This window comes from Mastigoproctus giganteus, chromosome 2, assembly GCF_048544385.1.
Source record: "Mastigoproctus giganteus isolate SK-2022 chromosome 2, ASM4854438v1, whole genome shotgun sequence".
Classification (NCBI taxonomy): domain Eukaryota; kingdom Metazoa; phylum Arthropoda; class Arachnida; order Uropygi; family Thelyphonidae; genus Mastigoproctus; species Mastigoproctus giganteus.
The window spans coordinates 174,406,569-174,421,782 of record NC_143576.1 but is presented as its reverse complement, the minus strand read 5'-3'; the positions used below and the strand labels follow the sequence as shown (position 1 = coordinate 174,421,782).

General features: G+C 39.7%; 1 protein-coding gene across 3 annotated transcripts in view; it reads left to right on the top strand.

Moving 5' to 3' along the window:
• LOC150089761 (eukaryotic translation initiation factor 4B-like) overlaps nt 1-15,214 on the top strand; it is a 310,970-nt gene that overhangs the window by 220,967 nt on the left and 74,789 nt on the right. For all 3 annotated transcript variants that reach the window (XM_090368790.1, XM_090368789.1, XM_090368788.1), the window contains exons 10-11: nt 6,236-6,389; nt 6,631-6,763. In XM_090368790.1, coding sequence (XP_090224916.1) covers nt 6,236-6,389; nt 6,631-6,763 — 287 coding nt within the window. The remainder of the gene's footprint in view (nt 1-6,235; nt 6,390-6,630; nt 6,764-15,214) is intronic.

Genomic DNA, 15,214 nt, shown 5'->3' with positions numbered 1-15,214 from the left:
AAATCCATCAATTTTATTTACCAAACTCCTAGCATTGGTGTACACGCAAGTATACATGCACCCGGTCTTTTTCTTAGCTACCCTAACACAACCCATGTGTTTACTTGTACCCCAGTGACTCCCAACAGTCTCTGAAATATCCTGCATCTTATTTTCCAAGCTGCTGCTCATTTCAATAGAAGCAGTTTGGTTATCAATGGATAACCAATTACTAGTTTTAGTAATTGGTTATCAATGGATAACCAATTACTAAAATCAGTTGGCAAACCATAAGATGGAAGCTTGTTTAGATGATCTTTGTGCCAAACACGATCAAAAGCCTTTGAGATGTCAAGAGCAACTACTTGTGTTTCACCGAATCTTTCCATTGAATTTGTCCATAAATGGGTAACATAAGCCAGAATATCACAAGTGGATCGACAGTGACGGAATCCATACTGGCGATCATTGATCACACGTAAGGTTTCTAGGTAGTTTAAGAGTTGGCGGTTAACTGATTTCTCCATTACTTTAGAAAGAGTAGAAGTAATTTCAAAGGGACGATAATTGGATGGGAGGGATTTGTCACCCTTTTTAGGAACTGGCTGGATATGAGCAAATTTCCAAGCAGAAGGAAAAACACCTTTGGAATAAGAAAGTGAAAAAATCTGGCAAAAAATAGGAGTAAGTTCAGGAGCACAGGTTTTGAGAACAATTGGAGAAATACCATCAGGACCTGGAGCTTTCTTAGCATCAAGATTCATCAAAATCCTTCTGATATCCTTTTGACGGAAGACCACAGGGGGCATTGAATGGAGTGTGTTGGGAATGGTGGGAGGTGTTTTACCAAGATCATTAATACATGAGCTGGAAGAAAAATGGGATGCTAGCAGGTCAGCTTTATTTTTGGCTGAAGTGACAACAGAACCATCTGGTTTGGACAGAGGTGGGAGCAGAGATAGGCAAAAGTTGCGGCCAATAGCTTTGGCAAGAGACCAGAATGCTCAGCTACCATTGGGGCAAGAAGCAAGTTTTCTACTCTTAGCCTGTTCAAACTCTAGTTTGGACTGATTAATAACTGCTTTACAATTGTTGCGAGCTTTGGTGTAGGCAGAAAATGAATCTGAAGAATTAGAAACAAGCCAATTACGATATGCAACATTCTTATCTTGAACAGCCTTAGCACATTTATTGGAAAACCAAGGTTTAGATAAAGGACGAGATTTTAAAGTGGAGTGTGGGATAAAGGATTCCATTCCTGCAAGAATGATTTCACTTACACGATCTGAGCAAACGTTGACATCAGAAGTTTTGAAACAGTAATCCGACCAAGGAAAAGAAGAAAAGAAGTCTCACAGGTCATCCCATTTTGCATTCTTGTTATGCCAATCAACACGAGGTTGGGAATAGCCATGAGATAAAGGTTCCATTGTAGAAGAGAGACAATCACCAAGTTGTGATCTGAAGTGCCTAAAGGACCTCTCACTTCGACCGTGTACTTAGAAGGGTTGTTTGTGAGAAAAAGATCAAGCGTATTGGCTGTATGATTAGGATTATCCGGTATTCTTGTAGGTAAATGAACAATCTGTGCTAGGTCATTAGTAATTGCAAAAGCCTCAGGATCTCGACCTACTGTGTCTGTGTGACTAGAAAACGGAAGCCAGCTGGAGTTGTGAACATTAAAATCACCAAGGAAAATTACCTCACTGTTAGGAAAGTTGGACTGGAGAAAGTCAAGTTGCAAAGAGAGGAAGTCAAAGACCTCAAGTGATTAGTGGAGTTGGGAGAACGGTGGAGACAACAGATGAATTTGGCACAATGAGGTAAAGAGATTTTAAGCCAGAGAAGATCAAAGAGAGGAGTTTCCAAATTGCCAAGTCTCTGACAGGGAATATCAGAATGGACATATGCACAAGTACCACCTTTGAGGCGAAAGGAATCATACAACAAATAATTTGGGCATCTGTGATGAGCAGTAGTTGAATCAACCGATAACTGAGATTCTGTCAGAAAAAGTACATGGGGTTCGGCAGACTGCAAGTGGAAATGGACATCGTTAAGATTAGAATTGAGACCACGTATATTTGTGAAATGAATTAGGAAGTGCTTCGGAGGTTTAGATCTTTTCGCAGATAAGCTTGCTCTGTTAGTTTGACAATTCATGGTGTATTCAATAGTAAGAAAAAGTGGGTGGGACATGCTGTATGAAGTAATGAAATTTTTGGATATGGCATACATGTGGTAAGAATATACCCAGATCCTTGACATAATGTGGCCTTGACAATGCTCCCCGCATACACACTACTCGGACTTCCTCCAGTCAATATCTGGCAGAGTAGAGATAGCAAGATTATACACTAGCTGATCCGGAAGCCTCCTAGAGAGTTACCAATAGGTTCAGTCCGGTGTACTAGCTAGCGGCTGGCCTGCGATCGCCGTTTTAGAGCTGTGCCCTCGAAATGTAAGGAATATTGGATCACTCCACGACGTTCATCATAACCTCAAAAGTCATCAATCATACTGCATGATGGAAGACATAGGGAAGGGTTGACCGGAACTTAGCTCTAGAGACTAAACATGGGTTCCACCCCTTCAAGCCTCCAATAAGCAGAATGGTGGTATTTCACTGATTGATGAGGGTCATCTACCACCTAGTACTGCCTGGTAACATAGAGGGGTAGCATTCACGTGGTCACCAACCATGTACTTGTGCATGGAGGTTATACCCAGGATTACTGACAGTCCCACCATCGTGAAGGTGCAAGCAGAGTATTTGGTTGTTACAGACCGTCCGCACTTCACCGAAATTGGGTCTACTTGACTTGAGTGTCACCCGAATATCAGTTCCATCAGCGTTTTAGACTCCCAGGTAGCAAGTACATCTTGTCTGGCCTATCTGAGAGAATGTCTGTGACAAGCTCAAGTACAGACCAGGCTGAAAAAAAATTCTACCCCTTGAGCCTTGCACAATCTTTCCAGGGCCGAATTGATCGACATGGCTCTCATCATATACTCCCTCCTATCGTGTCTGGGCAGAATTACAGATACTTTCAAATTCAACCCTAATTCACGGCTTTTTTTCAACAGTGACCTGTACTTGTTAAGTAATTCCGCCGGTCTCCTACTCTTAATATCATTAGTGCCAACGTGTACAACTATATCACCTTTTGTGCCCTTAAAAGATGATATCTGCTCTACAACATCAAATGTTACTGTGTAAATGATCAACCCACAATACCTGCAGGGTTAAAATCCCCCATTATAAAGCATTCTGATATATTTGCTTGCTCTAATTGTTTGTACAGCTGTTAATTATACTCATCACAGTCATTTGGTCAATAACATCTCCTTATCTTAGTTTTGTTTTCCCCGATGCTTGCCACTCACTGATTCAGCATTATGCTGACCGTCTATGTCAGCCAGGCGCAGTGTCTTAGATTCTATGTGCTTCTTAATAAAGAGCATGACTCCCACCCCAAAATCTTGTCTGCACTTTCTGTACCTTGTTCTTATCATATTCAAATTTTGCATCCACTGTGTCACATTGGAACAATGTTTTTGATATCTCTTCATTTGCTGCTTTAACTAATACTTCAACTCAATCAAATTTATTTACTATACTTGCATCATTAGTATACTTGCATGTATATGCATGTGCCTGTTTTTATTCTTGGTAACCCTAACAACCCATATATTTGCTTGTCCCATGAGAATACAGGTGGTAGATGACTTTCATCGACCGGTGAAATACCACCACTTTGCTTATTGGAGGCTTGAAGTGGTGAAACCCATGTTTAGTCTCTAGAGCAAAGTTTCCGGTATTCCCCCCCCCCCATATTTCTCCTTCAACCCATGCACGGTACTAAGTACTATAGGTTTTGATACCTTTCGTGTTTGGGGTTTTCATAAAAAAAAAAAAAAAAAAAATCCCCAGCAGTACTTCTAATCCCTCATGCTTTGCTTTCCAGAAAAGAACTGCCTCATTCGTTTCACAAAAAACATGTCTCAGTTTCAATCTCAGTGAAATACATTTTCATCTACAATCTGCCAAACCTCAGTTACTCTTTATGAGAGATTCCCATGCATCAGTTGTCTCAGCCACTACTATAAATTTCATCTGTTGCCTCCATTGCTTTCTGAACTCCACTAATCACTTGGAACTCTTTGACTTCCCCTTCTTTGAAACATTCTTTTTCAACTTTCTCCAGTCTAACTTTTCTGATAGTGAAGTAATTTTCCTTGGTGATTTTAATGTTCTCTACTAAATCTGGCTAATACTCCAGTTGATTTCTATTAAACTGGCCCAGCTGTTCAAGATGCTGAAGCTTTTGCATTTACCAACCTACAGCCAGTTCATTTATTTATGAGAATACTAGACAGTCCTAACCACACACCCAATACCCTTGATCTTTTTTTCACTAACAACCTTCAAAACACATGAACAATATTATTGATGCCCTTGTCATCTCAAGTCACAACTTGCCAATAGTCTCTTCTCTAACAGGCCTTTCTCTTGTGGCCATTCTTGACCTCATGTCATTCGGCATTGTAAAAATACAAAACGAGAAGTTCTATGTGACTGCTGTTCTTCTTTTCTTTGGCTTGCTGTTTTAAATATTCTGTAGGGAAGAAATCCTTTATTCTGCATTCCACCCTTAAACCCTGTCACTCTCTAAACCTTGGTTTTCCGATAGACATGCCAAGGCTGTTCAAGATATGAACACGGCATATTGCAATTGACTTATATCCAAATGTTCAGCTTCATTTTCTGCCTATACTAAAGCTCACAATTATAAAACAGTTATTAATCAATCTAAGCTTGATTTTGAACCTAAGAGTAGGAACTTTCTTATTGTCAAAATAGTAGCTGAGCATTCTTGTTTCTTGCCAGAGTTATCCATTGTGACTTCTGTCTCTCTGTACTCCCACCTCTCTCTTACAATTTGATATTTTTATCGCATCCTCAGCTACAGACAAAGCTTACTTACTGGAATTCTACTTATATTCTAACTCTTTTATATGCTATCTTACTAAACTATCTCCTACCTTAGCCAATATCCACTCAGTGCCTCCCATGGTCTTCTGCCAGAAGGATTTTATAAGAATTATGAAAAATCTGGATGCAAAGATAACTCCAGATCCTGATGACATTTCTCCACTGTTCAAAACCTGTGTTCCTGAGCTTCCTTCTGTTCCTTTTGCCTTTTTATACTCTCTTATTTTGCTGTTGTTTTTCCATCTGTTTGGAAATATGCCTCATCCAGCCAGTTCCTTAAAAGGTTGGAAAAACCGGCTGGATGAGGCATATTTTTCATCCGATCATTGATCGGATGAAAAATTTAGAGATAATTTAAGAGTTAGTGGTTGATAGATTTCTCCATTACTTCAAAAAGAATACAGGTAAGTACAATGGGGTGACAAATCTATCAACCACTAACTCTTAAATTATCTCTAAATTTTTCATCCGATCAATGATCACCAGTATGGATTCAATCCACTCGTGATATCCACCAGATCTGATCCACTAGAGATATTTTATGGCAAGGTTTGGTAAAACTCAGGCAGTCGCTCTTGACATTTCTAAGTCATTTGATCATGTGTGGCATAAAAATTTTCTAAAAATGCTCTCGTCTTATAGATTGCTGACTGCTTTTTGCAATTGGATATCCAGTTTTTTTTCTGAGTGCTCACTGCAAGTGATGGTAGATGGCTCAATGTCTTCTGACTTCTCAACAGATGCTGATATTCAATTCTTTCTCCCTCTCTTGTATATTAATGACCTTCTTCTACTGACTGGAAATGCTAGCCATAGTTTTGATAATGAAAGCACACTACATTCTACCTTCCAGTTTGAGAAACATTGCCCTGCATAAACATCCTGAACTTCTCAGATATCCACTACCATTTTCTTAAATGCCAAGTAATTCTACATTGGAGCAAAGAAAACTTAGTAACTTCAGTCCTAAAATGCAGGCTTATCTTATTTTTTGCAAAAAAAAGAGTCCACTGCACTTATGCTCATCATAGATGACAAATCAGATTTATTAATTTAGTTTTCAAAACATTGGAGACTCTGGTTTCCCTGGAAGAGGATCTTTTCAAACATAGCTACCAACATGCCTCTGTCTTCTGATCAAAGTTGTAATTATGTTCTGAATTATTGAGATACTTAATGTTATGCATTTAAATTTAAGTACTGATTTTTCCAGTAAAAAAATAAAAAATTAGACAGTTATTAAAAAATATTTTTATTTAGGAGTGAAGAACCTAAGTCACGGAGATACAGTACAGGTTCAGGACTTAGCAGTCGGTCTAGAAGATCATCAGAATCAGGTCCTGCTGCATCCTTTAGAGATAGCTTTTCAGAAGATGACTCGGTACCTTCAGGAAGGCCACCAGCACCGAGACAGGTAAGGTGTTAATATTTTTCTTCTTTATGAGTACAGAAATTTTGGAGGTTGAACTTCTACAAATAATTTTTATATATGAACATAGTATATAAAAGACGTGATGTAAAATAATACTTGTTAAAAATGTGTTATTGATACTGGAAATGCATTTTTTATGTCAATTTTGAGTTATTTTATACTTACTTTCAGTAATGGAGAATTCCAATTTCAGTGGTCATTTTCCTCTCTTACTTTCTGGTAGTTGCCCACAGATAGTCGACAGTATAATACTCTACCAAGGATAAGGCAACGACGAAACAGTACCAGTAGTACTGGCAGTGATCGAGAAAATTGGAATCCCAGAGAAAACCATCCTTCTGGAGGACAGTGGCGAGGTAACCCTTAAATAGTTTTAACTACTGATTATAATTAAACTTTTTGACAGGTGAGGTGATATAAACAATAGTTGTCAAAGTAGAAAGCTTTATGAATAGCTGAATCTTATTCTGCGTTTACTAATTTAACTGTCTGTTAGCAATTACATAAATTTAAAAAAAAGAAGTTTGCTGTTTATTAACAAAAGCTATATCACAATTAAATTTAATTTTTTAATTTTTTAATTTTTTTAATTCGACATTTCCCAAACTGTACATATTACTAGTGGGTTATATACTGCTGCAAAGTAGTACATATGGAAATACTGAATAGCCTTTTGTCTGTTACAAAAATATTTGTTGAAACAAGAAACGTGTGTATATCATAAGAAAATACTAATGAAATCACATTAAATTAAGTTTTGAATAAACTTAATTGTACTGTACAGAAAGTTACAGATTACATATCGTCTTAACAAAGACAACATATATCTTGAATTTGATAGCTAAGATATGATGCAAAACTATAAAGTGGAATACGTATTACTGCATTAGCTTAGTATAGTATTCTATAGTCAAGTATAGTATAGAACATTAATCAATTAAATTTAGTTATCAGGGGAGATCAGGGGAGAACCAAAGTTACCTTGTTAATTTTCATTGTTATTTAATTAAACCATATTTTAACAGAAATCATGCCCCAGACTAGAGCAGCAAAGCAAGATGCACAAAGTGGCAGAAGTGTTGTGGATCAGGGGAGAACCAAAGTGGGCAATTCTCTAAAATGCATTGCAGCCTACAGAAATGTGCAACTTGTGAAATGTTTGCTGTTTTTCTGGGATGAGACATGATGTTACCAAGGTGGGTGTCTTTGTGTATGCTCGATGTAAGCAGTGTTAAGAAGTTAGGCACCAACTTGGCATTGTTATGGGCCTTTATGAGGGCTTAAAGAACATGGTAGATGCCCTCGAAGGAGGGCATCTACCATGTCTCATCCCTTTCTGGGATGAGACATGATGTTACCAAGGTGGGTGTCTTTGTGTATGCTCGATGTAAGCAGTGTTAAGAAGTTAGGCACCAACTTGGCATTGTTATGGGCCTTTATGAGGGCTTAAAGAACATGGTAGATGCCCTCGAAGGACTTAAATTACTGCCCAGATCAATGCTAGAGTCCAGATCAATGCTCTCAACTGCCCAGATCAATGCTAGAGCATGTACTTGATCATCAGGCAACACAGCAGCAACCTTCAGGGCAGAGGTACCACTAGGTGGCAGTAATCAAAGTGTATTGATGTGGAATTTACTTAAAGATGTAACTACCATTAGGAGTAAGGGAGTTTTTGCTTTCGTAAAGGTGACTACAGTGGTCTCAGAGAGTTTATAAATTCTGTACAGTGGGATCAACTGATGATGTTACCAACGGTGAATTCTAAATGTGAACCCTTCGGGAACTTAATCTTGAAGAATACTAGGCTTTTCATACCAATTAGGAAATACTGTTCAGGGTTTAGGCCTAAATGGATATCAGATGAATTAGTGCGGCTCATGGCAGAGAAGAAAAATGCATGTAAATTATCAGTTGACACAGAAGCCTGTGGCAGACATAAGCTAGTCTGCAATTAAGTCACAAAGGAGGTCAGGCAGAAATCCTTGGCAAAAGATGCTAAGAAAAACAGCAAGGATTTCTTTACTTATATAAACTCTAAAGGGAAGATGATGAATCTGATTGGTCCTCTTGACATCAATAGTTCGACTGTTGATGATCCTGCTCAGATAGCAAACAAACTGAATGAGTATTTTGCATCTACATTCACACATGAGGAATTATTAAGGTTTGAAAATGACAGAAGGTTATCAAATTATAGCAGGGTACTTAAGGATTTTGTAATAACTGAGAGCAAAGTGGAGGAGAAATTGTTGAAGTTAAACATAAGAAAAGCACCTGGGGTGAATGGGATCTATCCAGTTATATTAAAGGAGGCGGCAAAGCAACTATGCAAACCCTTAGCCATAATTATGAGAGCATCCTTGGACTAAGGGGAGGTTCCCACGGACTGGAGATGTGCAAATGTATCCCCAATTCACAAAGGGGGATCGAAGGGTGACACGAGTAATTACAGACCAGTTAGTTTAACTTCTGTTCCGGGTAAAATAATGGAGTCACTAGTTAAAGATGCATTGCAGGATCATCTGGACAAGACTGCAGCAATAATTCAGACACAGCATGGGTTTGTTAAGGGAAAGTCTTGTGTGACATATTTGATTGGTTATTATGATGTGGTTACAAAGGAACTTGATGCAAAAAATAATTTTGATATCATATATTTGGATTTCAGGAAAGCTTTTGACACTGTTGTGCATGGAAGACTATTGTACAAATTGGAGCAGAATGGTATTAAGGGTAAGTTGCTACAGTGGATAAAAGGATGTTTAAGTGAGAGAAGACAGAGGGTAGTAATCAATGGGTGCTGCTCTTCGTGGACTAATGTTATTAGTGGAGTCCCACAGGGTTCGGTTTTGGGTCCACTGTTGTTTTGTATATTTATCAATGATATTGATGAAGGTATATCAGGCTTAGTGTCGAAGTTTGCAGATGATACAAAGGTTGGCATGGTTGTTAATGACAGTAATGGCAGTGTGCTACTGCAACAGGATCTAGATAATTTAAGCAGATAGGATAAGAAGTGGCAACTGAAGCTTAACCTTGACAAATGCAAAGCGGCATATGGGTAGAAGTAAGCCGAGAGGAAAAGTACCAACTGTGCGGTACTACACTTAAAGTGGTAGAAAACGAAAAAGACCTGGGAGTAATTGTGCAGTCAGATATGAGGTTTTCTGACCAATGCAGACAGGCTGCCAGAGCAGGTCATGGAATTTTGTCAATGATATATAGGAATTTTGCTAGCAGGGAAAAGGAGGTGATTGCCCCTCTGTATAAGGCAATGGTCAGGCCACGCCTTGAGTACTGCTTACAGGTCTCGAGGCCTCATTTTAGGAAGGATGTCGATTTGCTTGAGCGTGTACAGAGAAGGGCAACAAGATTTGTGAGGGGAATGAAGGAATCCTCTTACCAAGAGAGGCTTAAGTTCTGCAAATTGCAGTGGCTGGAGACTAGGCACCTGCACGGTGATCTGATTGAGGTGTATAAGGCCTTGAATAGGTTGAGCACGCTGAATTCTGATGCGATCCTTCCACTTGTTGAGTTTACGAACCTATGGGGGCATAAAGTTGATAGGTTGAATAAATGTAAGGAGGAACTGGACAGGGATTTGGAGAGAATGGTGTGATTTTTTTTTTTTGGCTGATGCTGCATAAGCTCATACATTTGCTTTCTTGCATCACATGCCACTACTACTACTACTACTGTTAAGCTTGATATACCATCATCAATATTATTTATAAATACAGAAAACAATAATGGACCCAACACTGAACCTTGAGGGACTCCACTAATAACATTAGTCCATGATGAGCAGTGTCCATTGATTACCACTCACTGTCTTCTCCCCTTCAACCACCCCTTTATCCATAGCATTAGCATTAGCATTAGCATTAGTAGAGGCATTTGATGCAAGAAAGCAAGCTTATGCAGCATCAGCCAAAAAAAAAAAAAAAAAAAAAAAAAAAAAAGTAACATAAATAAATAAAAATAACCACTTCCACTTCACCCCTCTGTTCGTTCGAAATACCTGTCCAGCTGAGCCTTAAACTTATTTAGGCTATCAACTTCCACGACAAGGGATGGAAGTCTGTTCCACCCACCAACCACCCGCTGGCTAAAGGCAAATTTCCGCACATCTATCCTACATCTGTCTTTCCTCAATTTGAATTTATGCCCTCTCAGGTGATTTTTCTGAGCTAGAGGAAGAATCCCATCAGCATTGACCATGCTCAAACCATTCAAGGCTTTGTACACCTCTATCAGATCACCCCGCTGGTGCCTAGTTTCCAGACACTGTAATTTGCAAAACTTAAGCCTTTCTTCGTAAGAGAACCCCTTTGTCCCATTCACCAATCTAGTTGCCCTTCTCTGTACTCGTTCCAGCAGCTCTACATCCTTCCTGAAATGAGGCCTCCAGGCCTGTATACAGTACTCTAGGTGTGGCCTGACCATTGCCTTATACAAGGGAATAATCACCTCCTTATCCCTGCTAGAAAAATTCCTATATATCATTGACAATACACCATGAGCTACTCTTGCAGCTCGTCTGCACTGCTCAGAGAACTTCATATCTGCCTGCACCACCACCCCCAGGTTCCTTTCATTCTCTACCACTGTCAGTGTAGTACCACAGAGTTGATACGTTGCTCTGGGGTTGCTGTTTCCCATATGTAGTACTTTACATTTGTCAATGTTAAACTTCATTTGCCACCTCGAAGCCCATCTGCTCAACCTTTCCAAATCCTGTTGCAGCAGCATAGTGTCAGTAGTGTCCTTGACAACCCTGCCAACCTTCGTATCGTCTGCAAACTTGGACATTAAGCCTGATATACCATCATCAATATCATTTATAAATACAGAAAACAATAAAGGCCCCAATACTGAACCCTGAGGGACTCCACTAATAACATTAGTCCACGATGAGCAGTGTCCATTGATTACCACTCTCTGTCTTCTCCCCCTCAACCACCCCTTTATCCATAGCAGCAACTTGCCTCCAATGCCACACTGCTCCAATTTGTGCAGCAGTCTTCCATGTGCAACAGTATCAAAAGCCTTTCTAAGATCCAAGTATATAATATCAAAGTTATTCCCTGCATCCAGTTCTTTTGTGACTGCATCATAGTATCCAATCAAATTGGTCAGGCAAGACTTCCCCTTAACAAAACCATGCTGTGTCCTAGCTATAACTGAAGTCTTGTCTAGATGATCCTGCAGTGCTTCTTTCACCAGTGCCTCCATTAATTTTCCGGGAACAGAAGTTAAACTCACAGGTCTATAATTACTTGTGTCAGCCTTTGATCCCCCTTTGTGAATTGGGGTCACATTTGCACATCTCCAGTCAATGGGTACCTCCCCTGAGTCCAAGGAAGCTCTCATAATTATGGCTAAGGGTTTGCTTACCTCCTTTGCTGCCTCCTTTAATATAACTGGATAGATCCCATCCACCCCAGGTGCCTTTCTTGTGTTTATCTTCAACAATTTCTCCTCCACTTTGCTCTCAGTTATTACAAGATTCTCTAGCTTACTGCTAGAGTTGAATACACCTCTGGCATTCCCCTCGCTGAATAACTCCTCATGTGTGAATGTCGATGCAAAATATTCATTTAGTTTGTTAGCTACCCGAGCAGGGTCATCAACAGTTGACCCATCGATCTCAAGTGGACCAATCTGATTCATCCCCTTCCTTCTAGAGTTTACATAAGTAAAGAACTCTTTGCTGTTTTTCTTCGCATCCCTTGCCAAGGATCTCTCGTAATCTGCCTTCGCCTGCCTAACCTCCTTTGTAACTTGGTTACAGATCAACTTGTATCTATCATAGGTGTCCGTGTCACGTGTTAATTTGTATGTATCCCATGCATTTTTCTTCTCTGCCATATGCCTCATTAGTTTATCTGACAACCATTTAGGCCTAAACCTTGAACAATATTTCTTAGTTGGTATGTAAAGCCTAGTAGCTTCCACGATAAGTTCTTTGAATGCTTCCCATTTTGAATTTGCTGTTGGCAATATCATCAGTTGATCCCACTGTATAGAATTTAAATACTGTCTCAGTCCATTGTAGTCGCCTTTACGAAAGCAATACCCCTTCCCTTTACCCCTAATGGTAGTTACCTCTTTGAGTAACTCCCACTTCAGCACACTGTGATCACTGCCACCAAGTGGTTCATTTATCTGCAGATTCTTAATGCATGAAGAATCACTACTGATAATCAAATCAAGAGTATTACTCCCTCTAGTTGCCTCCCGAACATGCTGATGTAGAAAACAATCATCCAATAAATCCACAAAAGCCTTGCTTCTGTGTGAGTGACCAGCCCCCAAATTCCAGTCAATATCTGGGAAATTAAAATCCCCCATTATAAGACTCTCTGATTTACTGGCCCACTCTATTTCTCCGAACAGTTTCTTATTATACTCATCAGAGTCATTAGGCCTATAGCACACTCCTACTCTCAATTTTGATCTCCCAATGCTTATGTCACACCAAACTGACTCGACACTGCACTGTCCAGCGATGTCGACTGGCTTCACTTCCTTGGATTTTATGTGTTTTTTAACTAATAGCATAACCCCTCCTCCCTTCCTATCCTGTCTATCCTTTCTGTAGACATTGTACTCCCCAAATTCCAGTTCTGCATTTCTTATATCTGTGTGACACCACGTCTCTGAAATCCCCACAATATCTGCCTTTGATGTTTTGAGCAATACCTCAAATTCATCAAATTTATTTACTAAACTCCTAGCATTGGTGTACACACAAGTATACATGCACCTGTTCTTTTTCTTAGCTACCCTAACACAACCCATGTGTTTACTTGTACCCCAATGATTCCCAGCAGTCTCTGAAATATCCTGCATCTTATTTTCCAGGCTGCGGCTCATTCCAATAAAAGCAGTGCAAGAATCACTTTCACCTCTGCCAGTGGCTACTGTTAATCTATTAGTCCTTGTATCCCCCCAATCTAGCAGTTTTCCGACCCACCTAACATTGCCTCGATAGCATCAGCAAACATTCTTGCACCCTTTCTATTTAAGTGTATCCCATCCCTGTAGAAGCAGGCTCTCCTGTTAACAAGTACAGACCAGGCTGAAAAAAATTCTACCCCTTGAGCCCTGCACAATCTTTCCAGGGCCGAATTGATTGACAGGGCTCTCATCATATACTCCCTCCTATCGTGTCTGGGCAGAATTGCAGACACTTTCAATTTCAACCCTAATTCACGGCTTTTTTTCATCAGTGACCTGTACTTTGCCTCCAATGCCACACTGCTCCAATTTGTGCAGCAGTCTTCCATCTGCAACAGTATCAAAAGCCTTTCTAAGATCCAACTATATAATATCAAAGTTATTCCCTGCATCCAGTTCTTTTGTGACTGCATCATAGTATCCAATCAGATTGGTCAGGCAAGACTTCCCCTTAACAAAACCATGCTGTGTCCGAGCTGTAACTGAAGTCTTGTCTAGATGATCCTGCAGTGCTTCTTTAACCAGTGCCTCCATTAATTTTCCTGGAACAGAAGTTAAACTCACAGGTCTATAATTAATTGTGTCAGCCTTTGATCCTCCTTTGTGAATTGGGGTCACATTTGCACATCTCCAGTCTATGGGTACCTCCCCTGAATCCAAGGTCATCTTCAGTCAAACCATTGATATGGTTTGACTGTAGATTATTCTCAGATAGCTGCCAAACTACATGAGTATTTTGTATCTGCATTCACACATGAGGAGTTATTCAAGGAGGTGAGGGCTAGGTGTTTATCAAACTCTAACAGGGAGCTAAGTGATTTTGTAATAACTGAGAGCAAAGTGAAGGAGAAATTGTTGAAGTTAAACGTGAGGAAGGCACTTTGGGTGGAAGGGATCTATCAAGTTATATTAAAGGAGGCAGCAAACCCTTAGTCATAATTATGAAAGCTTCCTTGGACATAGGGGAGGTGCCCGTGGACTGGAGATTTGCAATTGTGTCCCCACTTCATAAAGGAGAATCAAAGGATGACACGGGTAATTACAGACCTGTTAGTCTAACTTCTTTTCCAGGGAAAATAATGGAGTCACTAGTTAAGGAAATGATGCAAGATCATCTAGACAAGACTGCAATTATAGCTCAGACACAGCATATGTTTATTAATGGGAAATCTTGTTTGACAAATCTGATTGTATACTATGATGTGTTCATAAAGGAATTGGATGCAAAGAATAATTTTGGAATCATGTACTTGGATTTTAGGAAAGCTTCTGATAGTGGGGCACATGGAAGACTACTGTATAAATTGGAGTAGTGTGGCATTGAGCAAGTTGCTACAATGGATAAAAGGTTGGTTGAGTGGGAGAAGACAGAGAGTGGTGATCAATGGATACTGCACTACGTGGACTAATGTTATTAGTAGTGTCCTTCAGGGTTTGGTGGTGGGCCCATTGTTGTTTTGTATATTTATCAATGATATTGATGAAGGTATATCCAGCTTTATGTCAAAGTTTTCAGATGATACAAATGTTGGCAGGGTTGTGTTAGGGTTGTTAATGACAGTAACGATAGTATGCTACTGGAACAGGATCTTGAAAAGTTGAGCAGTGGAAACTGAAGTTTAACATTGACAAATGTAAAGTACTGCAGATGGGTAATGTACCAACTGTGTGGTACTACACTCAGGATAGTGGAGAACGAAAAGGACCTGGTGGTAATTGTGCAGTCAGATATAAAGTTTTCTGAACTGTGAAAAAAGGCTGCTAGAGTAGCTCATGGTGTCTTGTCAATGAGATAAAAGAATTTTGGTAGCAGGGATAAGGGGGTGATTGTCCCCTTGTAT